The sequence below is a fragment of the Hylobates moloch genome, unplaced genomic scaffold (genome assembly GCF_009828535.3).
Source record: "Hylobates moloch isolate HMO894 unplaced genomic scaffold, HMol_V3 SCAFFOLD_6, whole genome shotgun sequence".
NCBI classification, from domain to species: Eukaryota; Metazoa; Chordata; class Mammalia; order Primates; family Hylobatidae; genus Hylobates; species Hylobates moloch.
In genome coordinates this window covers 116,865,005-116,886,026 of record NW_026652281.1, presented here as the reverse complement: position 1 = coordinate 116,886,026, position 21,022 = coordinate 116,865,005, and the positions used below count along the sequence as shown (strand labels likewise).

General features: G+C 54.1%; 1 protein-coding gene across 2 annotated transcripts in view; it reads right to left on the bottom strand.

Annotated features, from left to right (window-relative positions):
• Positions 1-21,022, bottom strand: part of PSD2 (pleckstrin and Sec7 domain containing 2) — a 49,312-nt gene that overhangs the window by 17,397 nt on the left and 10,893 nt on the right. The window contains exons 2-7 of one of the 2 annotated variants that reach the window (XM_032158061.2): positions 17,863-18,283; positions 13,899-14,348; positions 13,284-13,478; positions 9,796-9,876; positions 5,344-5,456; positions 4,549-4,607 (exon numbers count right to left, since the gene is read on the bottom strand). In XM_032158061.2, the coding sequence (XP_032013952.1) occupies positions 4,549-4,607; positions 5,344-5,456; positions 9,796-9,876; positions 13,284-13,478; positions 13,899-14,348; positions 17,863-18,233 (1,269 nt within the window). In that variant the 5' untranslated portion in view covers positions 18,234-18,283. Of the gene's footprint in view, positions 1-4,546; positions 4,608-5,343; positions 5,457-9,795; positions 9,877-13,283; positions 13,479-13,898; positions 14,349-17,862; positions 18,284-21,022 lie in introns of both variants that reach the window. The other variant, XM_058441274.1, reaches the window with a different exon arrangement.

The following is a 21,022-nucleotide window of genomic DNA, read 5'->3' as shown; positions in this document are numbered from 1 at the left end:
CACATGGGCATGGAGACTCCTGACTGCCACAGTTCCTGTGTTTGCTCTCCATCCTCCATGAACATGGCACAGCTTTTCCTTTCCCTTAAGCCTCAAAGTCCCTGTAGTAGACACTGTGGCTGTCTCTCTCCAAAACCCTTTTCCCATTATGTATCAGCAATGAGGTGTGGTTGGGGAAGAATGACCCCACCTTCTAGCCCAGGGCTAGGCCCTGGATCACCTCATTCCTCTTGCCACAGAGATTGATTCGGGTAACCTAGGCTTTTTCCAACTATCCTATGGTATTCCCTGGACCAAAGAGACCAGTTCAGAAAATGGCATATGACCCATCTGGGGCCAACGGTATTTTAAAGCCACTTTCTGGGAGCTTCTGTGGTAGAAGGCTTCCTGACTCCAGCTCCTAAGAAGACACTTCGGGTACCAACTCTCTCCAGCAAGCAGTGAAGTGTGGCTGTGAAGCCTGGAATTGCTGCATCTATCGGGCCCACGCAGGGGAAGCCAGGCTTGGGATTAGGCTGACATCACTGTCAGAAGAAAATGACAAGAAATTAGATCACCTCTTAACTGGACGCAAGGCTGATTCGAATCCACCCTGGATGCTGCCTGACTCTACACTTTTCAAACAGTAAGTAGCTGCCATTTTTAAAGCTAGTGGGTGTTACATTTTTTGTGACCTTAACTAAACCCATCCTGACTGGTCAGCCCCCTTCCCATCTTGTCTCTCAGCTCAGGACCTCATCTCATGCTTCGTGGTAGAAGTAGAAGCCATCAGAAGCCCCTCATCTTCTCATTGCCAGAGCTACCAGGCCCACTGCAGCACCTCCACTTTCTGCCTCACTTTCTTATGAACATGGGAGATGGGTCAACATTCCCCACTCACACTTAAGCCCACTTCCCACCTGTGCTCTGCTTCTCATCTCGAGGGACGCTTCCACTGTCCCTTCTCTCTCCTGCAGTGGCAGCGTCTTGTCTGCTGGGTTGATCCTGGTGGCACACGCACAAGGTTGGGCTGTTTTAACATCAGACTTGACCGCTGGCTCCTGTCAGGCCCCCATGCAAGGCCAAACATCTTAAGAGCTGTCTATGGCCACCACACCCTCACCTCTTGAGCTCATCTCACCCACTTCAACCTGGCATCTGTCCTCTCCACTCCACCTAAGGTGCTCTTATAAAGGTCTCCAATGACCTTGACCTTCCCACCCATGACCACTCCAACCCCAGTGGTCACTCTTGTGCCATCACCTTACTTGACCTCATGGCAGCCTTTTATACAGTTGGCCACTCACTCCCTTCTCCTGGAAATGCTGTCTTATCTGGGCTTCAGAGATGTCACACACTCATGAGTTTCCTCCGACCTCCCTGGATGCGTTGCAGTCTTTCCTACTCCTCTGCCTGGCCTCTACATAACGCTGAGCCCCAGGACTTGGCCATCAGTGTGTTCTCTCTGCAGGGACATGGCAATCAGCCAGTCCCATAGCTTTGAATTCCACCCCACCCCAACTCTGTCTTCAGCCCAGGTGTCTGCACTGGGCCCAGACTCATCCATGTTACCGCCTCCTTGGCCTCCCCGCACTGATGTCCAGAGGCATCTCAAACACAGTTCAAAAGCGAGACTCAAGTCCCCCTCTCCCACTCACCACCACCCCCACACATGAGTTTCTTCCCCCTCTCAGGAAATGGCACCCCCAGCTAGCCAGATGCCAAAGCCACCCTTGCTCCTCTCTTTCACTGACCAACCCCATCAGCAAGTCCTGTTAGACTCAGTCCTGAAAGGTCTCCCTTGTCAGTCCCTTCTACCCATGCTACCATCATCTCTCACCTGGACGTAAACAAACACCACTATGGAAACAGTTCTGCAGCTCCTCAAAAAAGTAAACACAGAACAACCAGATATATGAACCAGCAAGTCCACTGCGAGGTAGAAACCCCAAAGAACTGAAAACAGGTGTTCAAACAAAAACTTGTGCACGAATGTTCACAGCAGCATTATTCCCAACAGCCACAAGGTGAAAACCAGCCCTGCTGGCCCCATTGCCTGAAATGCGTGGTCCCAGATCTTTCCATGGCCGGCTCCCGCTGATCCAGGTCTCTGCCCAAACCTTGCAGGCTTTCCCTGACTCCCAGTCCGGACCCCATCACACCTTCCTGTGTATGCCCTTCATGGAGCTGCACAGCTTGTAATCGCTTGTTCACTTCTGTGTTGTCCACCTCCTGTAACTGGTGGGGCTCCCTTTCCTGTCTTGTTCATGGAACACAGAAGCAGGGTTGTTGTTGAGCCTCCAACCTCGAGGGTCCCAGCGCCCCTCCTACACAAAGCCTCCTCAGTTCCTCAACCAGACTGCACCCATCTCAGGCGCATGCCTATAGCCTGATAGCCCCTTACTGCCTCCCGCTCTGACCAGAGCTCTTTTTGTGGGCACTAGCAGGGCCCCTGTTCCCGAGATCCCCACAACCCACCAGACCTCAGTCCCTGCTTGAAGAGTGACAGGGGGAGGGGAGGAGGCAAGGGGAAAAGTGCAAAGCATCAGGTGCTCTGAAGAGCTCCCAGTAACTGCAACCGCCAGGCCTTGGGTACGAGCTTTACTTCACATTCTTTACACACTGGCACTTTATCATGGGGAAACTGAGGCACAGTGAAGTAAATAACTTGTCTCAGGCCACACAGCCTTCGTGTGGAGCAACAGAGAACACAGCCTCGGAGCCTGCACTCCTAATCTGTGAGCAGTACCACGTAAAGAGAGACATCTCTACTAAAAATACAAAAAATTAGCCGGGCGTGGTGGCAGGTGCCTGTAGTCCCAGCTACTCAGGAGGCTGAGGCAGGAGAATGGCATGAACCTGGGAGGTGGAGGTTGCAGTGAGCCGAGATCGCGCCACTGCACTTCAGCCTGGGCGACAGAGTGAGACTCCGTCTCAAAAAAATAAAATAAAATAACAAAATAACAAGAGAGAGACGAAACCCTCAGTGTCTGTCTGCTGCAAACATGAATACTCATCCCAACCCACTTCTAATCTATGAAGTGCTGACATTTCTCTTCAGCTGTGGCATAAATGTGGGACCACGCCAGCTAAGGCCCACCAAGCTCCGGGGTGCTCTTGGCCCAGGGTTCACTACACAGTGGCTGCCACCCTCCTTAGCAGTTCTTAGCCATAGGGAGGCCCAGCCATGGGTGGGGACAGGGAGTGAGGGGCCTGTTGAGTGCTCCTTTTAAATCAGGCCAGCAACACCTGCTCTCTGTCAATAAACAGAGGGCACAGTCTAGGGGAACAGCAGCAGGCTCACGGGCTTTGGAGCTGAGTGACATTCATGTGGAATGCGTCTTCTCTCTTGTTCCACACTCAGGTTGCAGGCCCAGGTGGACTTGGCAAAAGCTGTCGCATATTTGCTCTTCCTGACGCAGGCACTGAGGCTCTAGCCCTCCCCAGGCCAGGTGCCCCAGTGCACCCATGAGCCCAGGCTGCCAGCAGACTGGGCCTTCACAATCTGGCCCTACAGAGGCCTGCAGGCTGGGTCTTCCAGCTTGCCCTTCATTCAATTTTCACAGTAATGAGGAATACTATTGTTCTTTTTACGTAACAGTATTCTTCATAGTAAAATCCTTACTAGGTGCCAGACCCTGCCCCTTGGTGCCACGTACATTACCTCTCTCAGTCCTGCCCATGACACCGCAGGGAGGTCATTATTCCCACCTCATAGATGTGGAACCTGAGGCTCAGAGAGGGCCAGTGCTTGCCCAGGATCACACAGCTACCACGTGGAGGCAAGAGTAGAATCTGAAGTTTGGTCTATCCCAGCTGTTTCTTTCACCCCCATATCACCTGGATTTCCTGGTTAACCTGCTGGCCTGTTGTCCCCATGAGTCACTGAGATATCCCCTACCTAGCAGGGGGCTCCAACCACCGTGGGTGAGCAATGATGGGGCAGTGATTGGGTAGAGCCAGATGGTGATGGGGGACACAGAAGGGCAACATGGTAATGGGGGCCTCGGCACACAGGGCATGCACACCACTAGCTACACTTACCACCTGCGAGGGCAAGAGAGCCCAGAGAGGGGTCCCGGAGCAGATAGAGGAAAGAAGAAGGAGTTGTTTAGCCATGAGAAGTGCTGAGACAGCCTGGGGCCTGGACCAGACACAGCCTCACAGCCTGGGTGTCCCACACCAGTCACTTCACTGCTTGGCCTGGTAGGGGCCGGGGGTTTGGGAGAGGCTGTCCTGGGCATGGTATTTCAATGCAGCTGCATTCAGACTTGCGGGGCAGAAAGGGCACATGATCTCTTAGCATGGACAAGGGGCACACATTTGTGGCTCATCTTAAACTCCCGTGACCCAGCTGCTCTCACTGGCATACTTGGGGATGGGGACTCAGGTGGATCACAGGTGAATGAAACTAGGGCGGGGCCAAATCTAGAAGCCAAGCTGCCCAACCCCCCCAGCTTCAAAAAGAAGCCCGGCCACTGAGTGAGAGGTCTCAGGAAGGGGCCGGGATCAACACAAGGTGGGTCCCTGAGAGGACATGCGACACCCCCCACCACCTCCCCAACTCACGTGGCCGTGCAGGTCCGTGTTGAGCAGCATCAGGGCACAGGTGAGTGTGTGGATCCCATCTGAGTCAGAGACGGTGGCACTCTCAGTGCGAGGATACAACCTCTTCCCACTCCCTGTCTCCTGACGGAACCCGCCAGGAGGCCTTGGACACAGAGGGAGGCTGGCCGCCTGCCAAACTCACCTCAGGGGCCAGGGCCTGTGTGATGCTCCAGGTCTGCCCCAACTGCAGGGCCCAGGTCACTTGCCTGCCCCAGGAGCCTGACCACCCTGGACCCAATCTGGCCCGGACTCCTGCCTCCTGTGGCCAAACTCACCTTGAACCTCAGACCCAGGAATAGCTCTGAGCTCCCAGCCCTGCCCCTGCATTGACCTGTGTCTCTCCCAATAATGGGCCTCGTCCACTAGTTCCTGGGACTTAGGCCCATCTATTGGGCAAGTCCTGTCCCTGAGAGGACCCCGACCTAGACCCCCACCACACCGGGACAGCCACCACACCAACAGTCAGCACCATGACAGGGACCACAGAGAAGGGAAAGCCACAGAGCTGAATCCCGAGGCTGGAGGGACTTCCAGGCAGTGGGGAGGAGAACAGGCAAGACTGCGCCTTGCTCAGCAGGCAGACGTGTGCCATAGCTTATTCGATTAGCATTCATTGAGCACCTACTGCATGCCAGAGAGGACAAACCATCTGGGTCTGGCAACAGGACCGAAGTGCCAGGTGGACCAGGATGGGAGGGGACTAGGGCCTAGCTGAGTGGGTGGGGAGGGTCAGGCAGAGTGGGCAAGGGGCCATACCTTCCGAAGTGCTGTCATCAGGGTTGCACTGGCAGTACCGGCGGGAGAAGTGTGTGAGGACCCGCTCACGCTCTTGTGTCTCCCCCATCAGCGGGAAGGCCTTCAAGAATGTTCTGGAAGGCAATTCAAAGCTGCTGAGGGCAGTCTGAGTCCCCACCCAGGGTAAGACCACCCCCCACACACACAGCACACACCCACCCTAGGGGGCCAGGGCTCCAGTGCCCCACTCTCTGGGTCTGGATGCTCTCTCCACGCCCAGGAGGCCCTGGCCCCCAGGATGGCCACTCTGGAGTGCTGATGCCAGGGGGCCTGGTAAGCTTTAGAGTTTCAGTCCTCATTGCCCTCCAGGGACCTTCTGAAATTAGGCAGAGGACAGATGGTGAAGAACAAAGACAGCAGAGCACCTCAGCACCTGCTCTTCTTCAGGGTGGATGCCCACTCCTTGCTCCTTCCCCTACAGCCGGACCCTGTCCATGCCTGCCCTTCAGAATGCTCCTCCTCAGTCATCCCCTCTCTTTCATGTGCCACCAGCTGAGCCCCAGGTCCAACCCCAGCCCCCCCAACTCCTCCCCCACCCCAGGTTTGAGTTGCCACCAAGTCCTGATGGTTTGTTCTTCAACCTCAACCTTAATCCTCCTCCGCTGCCACCACCTTCATCGTGTGCCCAGGACAACGGGGTCACCCCTGCACCCAATCCTCCTCCCTGCTGACACCAAGTTGTCTTTCTAAATACACACATAAGCAGGACTTATGCTGCTTAAAATCCATCACTGGGCCAGGCACGGTGGCTCACGCCTATAATCCCAGCATTTTGGGAGGCCGAGGTGGGCAGATCACCCAAGGTCAGGAGTTCAAGACCAGCCTGGCTAACATGGTGAAACCCCGTCTCTACTAAAAATACAAAAATTAGCCAGGAGTGGTGGCGCACGCCTGTAATCCAAGCTACTCGGGAGGTTGAGGCAAGAGAATCACTTGAACCCAGGAGGCAGAGGTTGCGGTGGGCCAAGGTCGCACCATTGTACTCCAGCCTGGGTGACAGAGTAAGACTCCATCTCAAGAAAAAAGAAAAAAACAACCTCTGATTCCTTGGCACCCTCAGAATAGCACCCAGGCTCCTCATGTCATGGCCATGTTCACTGCCCAGACTACCCTCCTGTGCCTCCAACCTCATACCCACCTGCTACACCTTGGACAGAACAGGCATTTCACTACTCAGTGCCTCAGAGCAGGCCTGGCCTCCGGGACACCCTTCCTTCCTCTGCTGGGCAGCTCTGAATCTCCCTCAAGGCCCAATACAAAGGTCATTCCCTTGGGAAGGGAGATTGCAGGCTGAGGCCGTTGGTGTCTCCATCAGTCTTGAGTTCAGGAGATGGTTTGTTCCTAATTTTTGCTATAGTTCATTTCGTTTTGGCCCAGAATGGCTGCAATGCCCACTTTGCTTTACCCTCTCTCATGCCACCTCCTAAGGCACCCTGGGACCTGCAAGCCATGACTTGGCCAGCCCTTACCCTCTGAGGCGCCTCAAGGCATCCAAAACTGCAGAGTACTCTCGAAATCCAATCCCAAGCAACCAACTGCTGCATAATAGCACTGCCCTGTTTGACAGCTCGCTGTCCTCCTCTCCCTGTCTCTCTTGCTCCCTGTTCTCTTCTCCCATCTGTCCCCAGCCTGGCCCCTCCCTCTTCTCACATTCCTCCAGGACTTTCTCAAAACCTCCCCCATTCCAACCTTAGCCTGTCTTACCTATGAGCCATCCATCCCAACTCCTACTCCCCAGCCCAAACTCCCCTTCCCTGGACCCTCTGCCCCAAGCCCCAACCCAGTGCCGCCACCACCAAACTCTTGGGCTGTCCCTAGGGGCAGCCTCACCACTGTCCACCCTCCTCACATCTTGGCACCAGCAGCCCTTTTACTCTTTCCTCTGTGGAGCCTCTCACACTGACCTTTCCCCTCTGCCCAACCTCATGCTTGTTCTCTCCCACCTGACCCTCTTCAGAAGCCTACATGCCTCTAGATCAAAGGCCACCAGTACACTGGGGCCAGTGCTTGCTTCCAGAATGTTGCTTTACAGCCAGTACCTTCTGTGGCTCCCCAGTGCCTGCACAGTTGAGCCTCAGTATTGGGCTGGCATACAAGGCACTCAGTCCAGCACCCACACCTCTGATCATGAGCTGACCCCGCTGAACACCTTCCCAGACCAATCTTCCTCATTCTAGCGCAATCTTTACAACTCAGCTCAGGATACAGTAGCCTGCAGCACACCAACACTTCCACTGAAAACAATGAAAACCATGGGTTTTCTTAAGATATTGGAAAATTGCTGAGGCAACAAAGACCAAAAGGGCCAAGATTCTGGAGAGGAGAGAACTGAGGGAAGGTAGTTTGACCTTCTGCAGCTGCTTTTTCCCTGGAGGCATTGCTGATTGTGGGCACAGGCAAGAGGCAGGGCATTGGGTGGCATCAAGAGGCTGGAGACTTCAGGGACTGTAAACACATGGCCACTTTTCCCTTTGAGATAGTTGCTGAATTTCAGAGATATAAAAGATATAAAAGGCAGGAGGCTAAAAGGCTAAGCAGAAAACCTCTGAGAAGTAGAGGGATATTTTGTTGAAGAGGGGGCAGTGTTGCTGCACTGAGAAGACAAAACTAGGCTTCTGAGCCAACAAGGGGGTTTGCCCAACTGAACACATGAGGCTCCCAGTAGAAAACTCTGAGGGCTTGGACCCTATGATCAGAGCAAACCCTGAGCCATACCAAACTTCACTGCAACCTTGATTGGATTAGGACTGCATCCCCATACACCTTCTAACTGCCTAGCAAAGGACAATGTAAACCCTCTCTGGAGGAACATAGAATAATCTAGAACCACTACAATTCTATACAAAGTATACAGCATCTACTTTTTTTTAAGTTACTAAGCATGCAAAGAGATAGGATATATGATGGAAAATCAAGAGAAAAAAGAGGCAATAGAAACAGATACAGATGATTCAGATGACAGATACTGGAGTTAGCAGCAAGGGCTTTATAACTAATATGTTCAAAAAAAGCGAGGGAACGGTGGAGAAAATAATGGAAAAGATGGATAATTCACCCAGAGAATTAGAATCTATTTTTAAAATTTTTTAATAAAATGGAAATTCTAGAAATGGAAAATATAACATAAATTCAAAACTCAGTAAATGAGTTCAAAACCCATTTATGCCTACAGTTCCATTATTGGAACACTAAGCATGTGGGAGTCATTTATATCCTACTGCTCAAAGTCATCGCCAAGGTCTGATTTTGCAATTCAGAAAATTGCAACCTCAGGCATAAATGGGTTAATGACATATTAGAAACAGAAAAGGGTAAGTGAAGTGAAGTGAAAACAGGTCAACCGAAAATATCCCAACAGAAGCAGAGAAAAAAGAATGGAAATTACTTTTTTTGTATGTGGTTTTTGTTTATTTGTTTGTTTCTTTGAGATAGGGTTTCACTCTGTCACCCAGGCTGGAGTGCAGTGGTGCAGTCATGGCTCACTGTAGCCTCAACCTCCCCAGGCTCAGGTGATCCTCCAACCTAAGCCTCCTGAGGAACTGGGACTACAGGCCTGCACCACCATGCCTGGCCAATTTTTCTACTTTTTTTGTAGAGACTGGGCCTCCCTATGTTGCCCAGGCTGGTCTGGAACTCCTGGCCTCAGGTAATCTTCCAGCCTCGGCCTCCCAAAGTGCTGGGATTACAGATATGAGCCACTGTGCCTGGCCAGAAATTACATTTTTTTTAAAGTGTAAGAGACACATGGAACACAGTCAAAAGGTCTAACGTGCATGAGTCACCCTACCCCTTAGCTCTGAGATGCATCCATTTCTCCTAGGGCCTGGCCAGTATCTGCCCAGCTGGCCCCTGCCACCAGAGCCTGCTAGATACTACAGGACTGCACCCATCCATTCTACCCTCCTGTTCCTGGGAACCTGCAATTGGCCCTCCTGAGGTCTACTCCCTAGGTCCAAACACCAACAGAGTTGAGATAAAATCCCATTTTACCATCTCCTCCTTCGATGACTGTGGGGAAGTCTCTTTATCTCTCTGGCCCATAGTTTCTTCATGTGAAAAATAGGAATGATAGTGCCTACCTTACCAGGTACAGAGGATGCAGTAAGCAAGGTGAGTAAAGACCTAGAGCATCTGGCAGGCAGGAAGTGCTCAATACAGGCAAGTCCTGAGCCTCCCTTCCTCTCCTAGAGTCACAACTACATTTCCACCCTCACATCCTAACAGCTACTACAAAGCGGGCACTCGCCTAACTGCTGGGCCGCTGCAGCTCCTGTGGCCCCTTCCCCACAGCCTCACCAGGGGGTCAAAAGACTTGCCCAAGGTTGTATAGCAAGTTTATGGTAGAGCTGACATGAGAATCCAGATGTGCAGCCTGTACCACTTGTGGGCACTGCCTGTCCCAGCCCCACTGACCTGAGTGCTCGGTCCAGAGTCAAGCCCGAGAAGTCGAAGAAACTGAGGTACTCCCCGGCCACCAGCCTGCTAAACTCGTTGCTGCCAGGAGAGTATGGGATGTCTGTTAGAAGCAGGGTCCAGCCCAAGGATGACAGAATCACAGGCATTACTTGGGGAGTGGGGCCCAGGGTACCCGGACCCACCCACCCCCCAGACCTGCTCAACCCCTAGGCTGCTGGCCAGTTGGGCCATAACATTCAACCTTGGTCTGGGGGTGTCAGGAAGGCTTCCTAGAGGCGGTGATGTCTCAGTCAACACAGGGAAGTACGAGCTAACCAGGAGAAGGGAGTAGGGGTGGGATGATGCAGTGTCCCCAGGGAGGAAACTGCATGGCATGTCCAAGAAGCTACTAGCAGGGCCATGTGGCCAGAACCTAAAGAGCAGGAATGGGGCAGCAAGTGATGAGGCTGGGACCAGGGGAAGGACCAGGACTTGATTCAGAAGGGTTAAAGCAGGGATGGTCAGTCTGTATTTTGGAACGCGCTACCTACTGAGTGGAGACCCACAGGGGGACTGCCGTAGTTGTCCAGATAGAGATAGAAGGGATGGGGAAAAGAGAGATTTAGGGGGCAGAATCCACAAGACACGGAGATGGAATGGACATGGGGCATGACCAAGAAGGTGGTCCCCTGAGGGAGATGTCAGACTTCAGAACGAGGCATCCATGTGAGAGTCATCAATCCACAGCTGGTCAGTAACAGCTCAGGGTGGGGCTGAGCCCATGCAACAGCAGAGGGCATAGACAGGCTGGCCGGCCCAGAGCCCCGAATCGGGGTGGGAACCCAGGAGCAAGCCAGCGAAGGAGGCTGAGAAGCAGCAGCCACAGGTGGGGTGTGTTGTCCTGCAGGCCAACGAAGACAGTATTTCAAGAAGACTGGCATGAGGAATTCTTGTCAAAAACTAGAACAAATTTCCACCTGATTCTAATTAAGCCTGGAGCTCACTGCCCATTTGCAGGACCCATGGGAAATACAGAAACATGTTAAATAACACCATCAGGATACCACCTCCAAACCGTGGAACATTCTTTAGGACAAATGGCTTGGTTTCTTCAACAAATACACGGCACTTAAGAAGGGAGGAGGACTGCTGAATTGCCGAACTGTTGTTGGTTAAAAGAGACTTAACAGACCAATCGGCCAAGTGCAACGTGTGGACCCTGTTTGATTCTTGATTTCAATAAACCAACATTTTTGAGACAATCAGAGAAAATTAAACACAGACTGAATGTTGGAGAGATTAAGAACTTTTTGTTCATTTTGTTAGAAATTATAATAGAATCATGATTATGTAAAAAAAGATCCTTATCAGTTGGAGATACAAACTGAAGTATTTATAAATCAAATGATAGAGTGTCTGAAATATGCGTTACAATCTTCCAGCACATGAAAAAAAGGCTGTGGGTCATAGATGAAATGAGAATGAAGAAAATAGTAACTTTGAAACTCAGTAATGGGTATATAGAGGTTTGATTTTTTTTTCTCTGCTTTCGTGTTTGTTTGAAATTTTCTTTTCTTTTTTTTAATATACGGAGTCTTGCTCTGTTGCCCAGGCTGGAGTGCAGTGGCACGGTCTCAGCTCACTGCAACCTCCACCTCCCAGGATCAAGCGATTCTCTTGCCTCAGCCTCCCGAGTAGCTGGGATTACAGGCACCCGCCACAGCGCCCGGCTAATTTTTGTATTTTTATTAGAGACAGGTTTTCCCCATGTTGGCCAGGCTGGTCTCGAACTCCTAACCTCAGGTTATCTGCCCGCCTCAGTCTCCGAAAGTGCTGGGATTACAGGCATGAGCCACTGTGCCTGGCCTGAAATTTTCATAATAAAAAGTTTAATTAGCCGGGTGCGGTGGCTCACGCTTGTAATCCCAGCACTTTGGGAGGCCGAGGCGGGCGGATCACGAGGTCAGGAGATCGAGACCATGGTGAAACCCCATCTCTACTAAAAATACAAAAAATTAGCCCGGCGTGGTGGCGGGCGCCTGTAGTCCCAGCTACTCGGAGAGGCTGAGGCAGGAGAATGGCGTGAACCCGGGAGGCGGAGCTTGCAGTGAGCTGAGATCGCCCCACTGCACTCCAGCCTGGGGGACAGAGCGAGACTCCATCTCAAAAAAAAAAAAAAAAAAAAGTTTAATTAAAGTAAAAGAAAGAAATGGCCAGTCTCGTGGAAGCTGCTGAGGGGCTAAGGTGAGGCCTGGGGAGCAACCACCAGATTCAAAGACACAAGGCCACCAGTGACCTTGACACAAGAGGTTTCTGAAGTTGGTGTGGGGAGAGGAAACCAGTGTGGAGGGGCTGAGTGTGGAGAAAGAAAGGGGATAGAGGCCACCCTGGGCAGAAAATCCAAGAATTTTGGCTAGAAGAGGAAGTGGGGTTGAGAAACAATTTTTGTTTTTCAGATGGGAGAGACTTGAGCACAATTAGCTGCTGGAAGGAGTGGTTGAAAAGATGGGAGAGGGCAGGGGCAGGCCACAAAGAAGGCTCCTGAATGGATGGTGTTAGGTTCGGGGGTCCAGCCCAGCAGAAGAGGTGAGGGCATCTGAGTTGTGATTTCTGGGCTGGTGCGGTTGTCGGGGACCTGGTGCCGGAGCAGCGTGGAGACTGCGGAGGGTGGAGGGAGAAGTGGAGGGAGGGAGAAGAGAAGGATCCAAGACCTGAGCCGCCCTCAGGGCATCCTGAGGCCTAAAGCCTGCATGTCACCTCCCACTCATGGGCAAGGGTCTGGACTGTCTCCCAGCCCTATGAGCAGTGCTGCAGGGCCAGGCCTGCTCCTGCACAGCTCAGAGCCTTAATGTGGACGTTGGGAGGCAATCCGGATGAAAGGACCAGGGGCAGGTGGTGGGTGGTCACACTGCTGGTCAGATGTGTGCAGGATGTCCCGGCAGACTTCCTCGGTCCTGCAATCCCGCCTGTCCCCTGGTCCCCTTTGGGGCCCTCATCTAGCCAGTTCCCTTTGCACCCGATCTGAAGGCCAGGGGGTGCGCTTTGGGGGCTTCAGCCCCTTCAGCTGGTCCCAGTAGACAGTAGGGCTTAATGAAGGAAGGCCAGGAGACCTTTCCTGAGCTCTGGGTCCCAGAGGTGTCCCCCGAGGCCCGGGTTCTCCTCTCTCCCTGGCCCCATTAGCTGGGCCCAGCTCCTGCTGGCTTCTCTGTCCTCACATCCATCGTGGCCCCATAAACCACATCCCACATCCCGCACCCCCAGCCCTGAGGGGCTGCCCGCCACCACCCCTCCCCGAGAGCATCAGCCTCACCCAAGCAGCCCAGAAAGGAAACAGATTTAGGGCGAGGCCAGGAATGAGGACAGTGGCGGGAGGAGGTGTCCTTGGGGAACTGTTGGGAGCGCCCCCCCAGCACCTGGCACCCCTGAAGAAGGTCACCCACACCCCCTTCAGGCTGAGGAAGACACGAGATTTGCCCGGGGTTGGGGGCGGGGGAGCTCACACTCACTTCTTGCCCAGCTGCCGGGCCACATCACAGCGCTGGAAGCCCTCGAGGTGGTAGAGACGGCGTGCCAGCCGACGAGCAGCTTCACTGACCCCCTGGCACCCATTGGCCAGTGGGTCTGCACTACCAGGCTCCAACCCCTCCGAGCTGCTGAGCTCAGAGTCTGAGTCTGACAGGCCGTCCTTCAGGCTGGGGTCACTGCAGATGGAAGGTGGGTGGAGGAGTAGCGTCAGAGGCCCAGGGTCAAAGGCCCCAGAGGAGGCTGGGAGGTTTCCCCAGGCCACTGCAAACCATGTAGGGGCCAGAACAGGGAAAGAAGCTCCACTGCAGCAGGAAGGAATGAAATCAGACTTTCAGAAGAACCTCCCAAGTGAACTCACAGCATAGTTCCCTGACTCCGCCCACTTCTACCAGGGCTGAGAAGGCCTGGAAGAGCAGAATGAAACCTCAGGACACAGGGTGGGAAGTCTGGATGCAGAGGGTGGACCAGGTGACCTTGAAGAGGGCATGCTGACTCTGGACACTGAGAGTCACCCTAACCTGCTTTGCCCCTTCTGGGTCTCAGTTTCCCCATCTACTCAGTGGTTCTCCCAGCTCCCAGCCTGGGCCCTGCCTCACCTGGCTGAGTTCAGCAACTTGTCCGTGTCCTCCTCATCATCATCCTCGTCCCCCCCTGGGCCCTGGGGGCCATCTTCATGGAATCCATTGGGCATGGCCATGAGAGACAGGCGGCTCAGGACATTCTCGGAGCGGCTGCTGGAGATGGAGCGCCGCAGGGGGCTGCCCAGCTCCCCATCACCACCAGCTGCCCCCATGTCCCCCTCAAACGCTATGTCCCCAATGCCCAACCCAGCCCCTGGCTCGGGGCTGTCACGGGCCCGCTGCTGGATGAGGGGTGTGAGGGGGGCCTCGAAGCTGACGCAGCTGTCGCTCTCATCCGTGAGGCTCAGCCCGTCTAGGGAGTCAAGGCTGCTGTACTGGGTGCCCTGCAGCAGCTCTGACTCCAGAATCTTCTCAAACGTGGCGCTGAAGCCATCCCGCACATCTGGCTCCCCGGGACCATCCAACCTGTGGGATGCAAGGAGCCAGTCACCATTTTGCCAAGGTGTCCCCCATACAGGTGCTGGTGACTGCACTCATCTGTGTCTGGGAGCCCCCTGGGGGCACACCACCCCCCCCATCCTATTCACTTATCCCTTCAGCCAATACTAACTGAGCACAAGGTGCCAGACACCGGGCTGGGTACTGGGAATACTGTAGGGAAAAGAGCAGACCTGGGGCCAGGGCCCCCAGCCTCGCCATCTCAAGTAAAGATGCCACTTCAATATGGTGTGCTCTAAGAGGCCCCAGTCCCCTGCCCCTGCCCTGCTGCCAGCTACGGGGCTTCCCTAGGCCCTGCCTGAATGGAAACACTCTTATGGCCATGGTACACCCATTGCCATAGACACCTAACCCCACATAATCACACTCCTGCCCACGGAGACCTAGTGGGCATCAGATATGTGTCTAAATGAATGAATGTAAGGCCTCGTCCCCCAGCCTGTCCTAGAGGGCTGCTTCCTCCAGGCTCCCAAAGCAGTGTGAACATCTTCTTATCACAACCAGTGTCACACTGGGTCACAATTTTGCTCTTCCCACAACCTGGTAGGTTCTTAGCTCCGCCAAACACATCCTAGCTGTCAGGTCTGGCCTCATTGCCTCCTCCTCAGAGACAGCAGGGGAGGCAGGCCCACGGCACACTGGCCTCCTGCTCCGGGATCTGTTCGTTTACTCCTCAGACCTTCCCAGCATGTAAGATTCTGTCTGTTCCCCTGTTTACTGTGTTCCCCAGCCCCAGAACAAAAGCTTTGCAAAGCCAGGGAGCACCCCGCACATAGTAGGTGCTCGGAACATCTGGCTGAATGATGTGCTGGGTGAATGAACATATGCTTGTCAGCCCCATGGCCCCACCCATGCTTCCCAAGCCCTTGCAGGACCCTGTGCTGTGCCCCAAAAGAGGTCTTTGCACTGTGTTCCCTCTGCCCAAAGTGTTTTTCCCCAGCTAAAGCCCTCCTTCCACATCCCTTTTCAGTGACCACTGCCCGGACCTCTGGATCTAAACCATAACCTGCTTCCAAACACCCTAGCCCCTTTTTTCCTACGTTTTCTTCCCCAAAACACTTATCTCCTTCCAACATACTATATAAGTATTTATTGTTTTAATATTTATCATCGGTCTCCCCACTAGACCGTAAGCTCCATGAGAGCAAGGGGTTTGTATGTTTTGTTCATCTCCAGCACCTGGAAGAGAGCATCGCACATAGGTGACCTGAGGAGCCTGGGAAGATTCCTATCCACCAGGGACATGAGCAGGTACACAGGGAAGGAAGGAGAGAGAGACTGAGAGAGTAAGACCACAAGAGGGGGACAAGAAAGAGACAGAGGAAAGGGATACAAGAGGACAACAGAGACAGAAAGTGAGAGAGATAAAGAAAGACTAGACAGATGGCCTGGCACGGTGGCTCACACCTGTAATCCCAGCACTTTGGGAGGCCAAGACAGGTGGATCACGAAGTCAGGAGATCTAGACCATCCTGGCTAACACAATGAAACCTTGTCTCTACTAAAAATACAAAAATTAGCCAGGCATAGTGGCGGGCACCTGTAGTCCCAGCTACTTGGGAGGCTGAGGCAGAAGAATAGCGTAAACCCGGGAGGTGGAGCTTGCAGTGAGCTAAGATTGCACCACAGCACTCCAGCCTGGGCAACAGAGCGAGACTCCATCTCAAAAAAAAAAAAAAAAAAAAAAAGAACTAGACAGACAAGGATAGAGATGGAAGATAGAGCCAGCAACAGGAAGAGACACAAGGAAAGAACACAGCAGGCTGAGCCCGGCCCATTTCAGATCAACTCAGGCCCATGATGTGCAAAGCACTCCCCTCCCTCTGCATCAGCCTCCCCTGAGGCTCTGGCCCCGCCCTACTTTCCCCCAGCCCCTGCTGCCTAGCAGAGACTGAGTTGTATTTGGAGGACTGGGAAGTGCCCCTTCCCCTCGAACATCTCCTTGGCCCCCCAGTGCCTAAGATTCTGTCCCAGTGTGCTTCCTGGAGAAGGCACTCCCACTCCAGCCCCAGCAGGACCTGAGACTGCAGCCTCATTAGGCTCTCTCTTGCCAAGGAACAAAGTGGGGAGGGGGACAGAAATCTAAAAGGCACAGAATGCCTGGCAGGGGCTGGGGTGGAAGTTTCCTTTACTGACCTCTGGAAGGAAAGGAGAGGAAAGAAGCTTCATTGCCCTGGCCACCAGGGCAAATATCCAAAGTCAGCCAAGTAAAGACACCTCTGCCAGGCCCGTGCTGGGCACCAGAGACATCCAAACAAGACAGAGCCCTGCCTGCGGGGAGCTCTCAGCCCAGGGTCACAGCCACCAATGGACCCCCCATCTCCCACCCCATCATGCAACTGAGCAAGCCTGAGGGGTGGCCCTGATGGGAGCTTGAAGACCATCAGTCCAATCTCCAAGCCTCCAACTGCCCCCAGCCTCGCCATCCCAAGTAAAGATGCCACCTCAATACAGTGTGCTCTAAGAAGCCCCAGTCCCCTGCCCCTGCCCTGCTGCCAGCTATGGGGCTGCCCTAGGCCCTGCCTGGATGGAAACACTCTTATGGCCATGGCACACCCAGTGTCACAGACACCTAACCCCACATACTCACACTCCTGCCCACGGAGACCTAGAGACACTTATCCTTACATAACACGTACATGTGCCCAAATGTGCAGCCACAAATGCCCAGGCCAGGGGCACCAACACCCCCCACCCACAGCCACCAACCCCATGTATACCAACATGTTCACACATCCCTGTGCACACATGATGTGCAGGGCAGGCACACACTCATGCCCCCACGCACACTCACACACTACCCGTACACTGCCCTTTCAGGCCAGAGCCTGCAGCTATGCACGCTAAGACTTCTAAATGCTTTCTTTTCTCAGTCCACCCTGATCCCTTCTAGATATTTCTCTGTCCCTTCTCTGCCCTGCTTGTCCAACACACCCCCAAAACCCCAGGTCTCTCCATTGCCTGCTGAGGACAATAGAAATTGGGCTGTAACTCCAGTAAGCAGGACTGAAGTGAGATCCCTGGTAGAACTTCCTGACGATTACTGCAGGTGAGAGTAGCTGAGAGGGATTAAAGCCTAAAGCCTGCTTTCCTGGCGTCAGTTGAAGGATTTCGGAGAGTCTCATTTCCAGGAAGCAGAGGAATGAACCAGATGAATTTTCACATGGGGCATTTTAAAAGGACTTGGAAATCGAATGCCCAGCCTGGGATGGAGGGAGGGCAGCACCCCCCGCCCCCTGCAACCCACATAGAAGCAGCTCACGATGGCACAACTTTCAGCCCCACAATCTGCTGGCCTTTGAATTCTCCATCATGACTCTGTCCTTTCAAAACACCCAGAATCTGGGCAAAAGAGGGATATGAAATCCCCATTTTATGTGTGAGAAAAACAAGAACCAGAGAAACTAAGTGGCTAAGCCCAGGCCACACAACAACAGAGCAGCCAAATGTGGTGAGCTCCCATCCCAAGACATCCACTCACCCCAGCTGAGGGTCCTCAGCATCTGGGCAGAGGCTCCTGGAAGCATCGTCCCCCTCTACCAGCATGCCAGCCCTCCAGGGCCTGGACTCTGTTGAATCTTCCAGAATGTTCAAGTCTCGCCCCAGGGCTAGGCCATTGGTGAGAGAGAGGCCAAGGCTGAGGCCATGGAAGGCCACATCTGGGTCCTTCGTGGGTTCCTCAGTGTCCGCTGGGGTGCCCCTTCGCTCTTGCCCTGGGCTGCAGAGGCTGCTGTTCAGGCCCTCACTGGCCATCCCATTCCGGACCCCTGGCTCCTCTTCAGGCTCTGGGCTGGGGTCACGGGTGGCATCGCCTTCCTCAGGCACTGCAGATAAGAGCTTGTCCTCCTCCATGGCAGCCACTGCTTCCGCCTGTCCTGGCTGCTCCTGGGACTCCTCTAGACCTGGCAGTGGGTGGAGAGAGGAAGAACTGGTCAGACAGGGCTGGGGCTGGGGGGTGCCTAAAGTCCAGCAGAACCAGTGGCAGAGCAGCCTGCCTGAGAGTTGGAGATGGCCAAGATGATCTTCTCGGGGCCCTTCTGGCTGGAGTGTGGGTTCGGGCCACGGTGCCCTCACTGCCTGCCCAAGCAGCCACCTCACCTCACCCTTGACCCTGGCCAGCCAACTATGCCCCAGTACCTGCCCTTCCTGTTACCTCTTGTGTCTCTGCTGTGCCTGCCAGAGTTCACCAAAGCCCTCTGAGGAAGATCCAGGTGGGGAGGAAGTGGAGAAGGGTCCAGCAGGGCCCCCTCCCATTCCTGCTGGTGAGTGATGGTGACAAACCACAGGCTGACAGCAGCCGGTCCCCTAGTCTCTTCCCGCATTCTTACCCTGGCTCCAGGAGCCAAAGATGAGCGAACCTTACCTTTGTGGTTAATGGAGAGAACTAGGCTGGGAGGCTATCTTCAAGGAGGAGTTAAGAGAGGAGGCAAGGAAGTCAACAGACACAGCCTAATCGGAGCAGGGCCCACCCCAGAAGCCAAAGTGAAGCCTGGAGACAGACAGGGATAGCCCAGCGTGGGGCGCTGTCCAGGGTGCTGGGTGGGCGGTGCCACCCGGGAGCCTCTCAGAGAGCCCAGGCTGCCTCCACCACACACAGTGCCCAGAGCCCCAGCTGTCTGGGAGGAAGGAGGATGCCTGGGGTTCCCCTCCACTCCTGGGCCCCCATCAGAGCTCACCCAGCTGTGAGGAGGGACTCATGAGGAGGCCGCCAAGGGGCACTCTGGGGAGAGCACTGGAAGGGGAGTCAGGCCCTGCTCTGCCCAACTCCCTGCATGACCTCGTGTGAGTCCAGGTCAGGCCTCCTCACTGGCCTGCCCAGGCCAGCCCTACTCCCCTCTGGGTCTGTTTCTCTTCTGTAAAATGAGGAGACCCATTTACCCGTCATCTTCACCGCCACTGTTTCAAATGGGTTGGGACCAGCCCACATTTCCCAGAGGCTTCCTGCCCAACCTAATCCCAGATGTAGGGGGCAGATGTAATGTGTAACAGGCTGTGTTCTGGCTCTCCCCTCCTCCCCTGTCTGCCCCTGGCCCCACCTAGGCTAGGCTAACCCCCTCCCCAAGTGGCCTCTGCCAGTGCGGACACAGATCAGCCCCTCCAAATGCCCTGGAGAGAAGCAGGAATCTGGGCCATTTCTCCCAGTTCTGGCTGGGCCACTTCCTTCCTCCCCATGTTAGGCCTTGGCTACCACTCTGCTCTGGAGAGGGATGCTGGGGGTTCAAGAGAGGCTGCAGGAGGGGGACTGGCCGGCCTTCTGGGCTACAGCAGAATGAGCTGCAGGGGCAACAACAGGGATATAAGTGACGCTCAAACTTCCTATACTTGCCTGGTCATAAACACCACCTGAGGGACTTGGTACAATGCAGATTACCAGGCCCTACCCCAGACCTCCTGAACCAGAAACTACAGGGAAGGGGTATGCTCCTCTGTGATTCTTATAACGAGGCAAGTGTAGGAACCCTGGGGTAGGCTCCAGAAGAAAAGTCCCACTGAGAGAACAAGAGCCTGGGGAGGGGGGTGGGTCCACTTCTCAGGAATTCCGGGCCCTTGAGGGAAGCTCAACCACCACAGTCCAGTTAAGATTATTTAACCTGGGTTTTCAAATATGGAGTGGAAAAGAGGAGGGTAGAACAGCAGACCTGGGACCCCGCCCATTTACACTGACCCTCACCTCCTAGAATTTTGATGACTGCATAAGGGAGATTTTTACTTTAAAAAAAAAGCCCACAGACTTAAACATCTGAAGAGCCAGGCTCTAAAATATCTGGGCCCTGATGCTAGGACATCAGGGACCTCTAGAAGTTGAGCACTGAGTGAGAAATTCTTTCTGGTCTGCCCTAAATCCCTGCTGCTGTAGTTGCTATTTCAATCGGTTCCCTCTGGTTGTATACTCAGAGGAGGAAAAACAAGAAGCCACTTTCTCAACTGAGACTCCTGAGCGGGGGGAGGGGGGGCATTTAGAAACAAAAAAGAAGTGGGGGCTTTTGGCCTGCTGCCTGAGTTCCAGTCCTCTGACCTGCTTTCTAGCCCAGGGGCCTGGATGAGCATTGGCTCTGGGGCACAGGGTTTCAACCCAATTTCGCCAGGATGACTCAAGCTCCCCTACACATACCTAGAGGCTGAGCCCACCACCTTGAGTCAGGGCTCTGCCTAAGCCTCCGTGAAACCTGAGGTTGAAGAGTGTCAGCAGCTTCACTTGATGCTCAGCCTACACCAGCACCAAAGCTAGAATTGTGGACAGATTGAGGACCTCTTGGGAGACCCCTCCACCCCACCCCCAACTTCCAGCAGCTGCCTCAGGCTAGTTCCAGCCCTACCTGCCCTGCTATGTCCTCCTTTAGCTGGGAGTGGGATGGAGGTCCTGCCAACACCAGGCACTGGGCCACCTCCTTTGTTTCTGGGGGTGGGCAGACAAGGGGCAGCATTGAGTTCTACTCTGGGCGGGGGGCCCAGAGTCCCTGCCTGGGCTGCAGACCAGCTGAGCCCAGAAGTAGCTGAGCCAGAACCCCCTCTCTTGCTGAGCCCAAGCGAGGGCTGCATAAAGAGGAGGCTTTAGGGTAGAGGTGTAAAACGATGCCCCACATGCTCACTCTGAACTGCTATGTGTCCTGGGACTCATCATTGCTCCCTCTTGCCTTTGT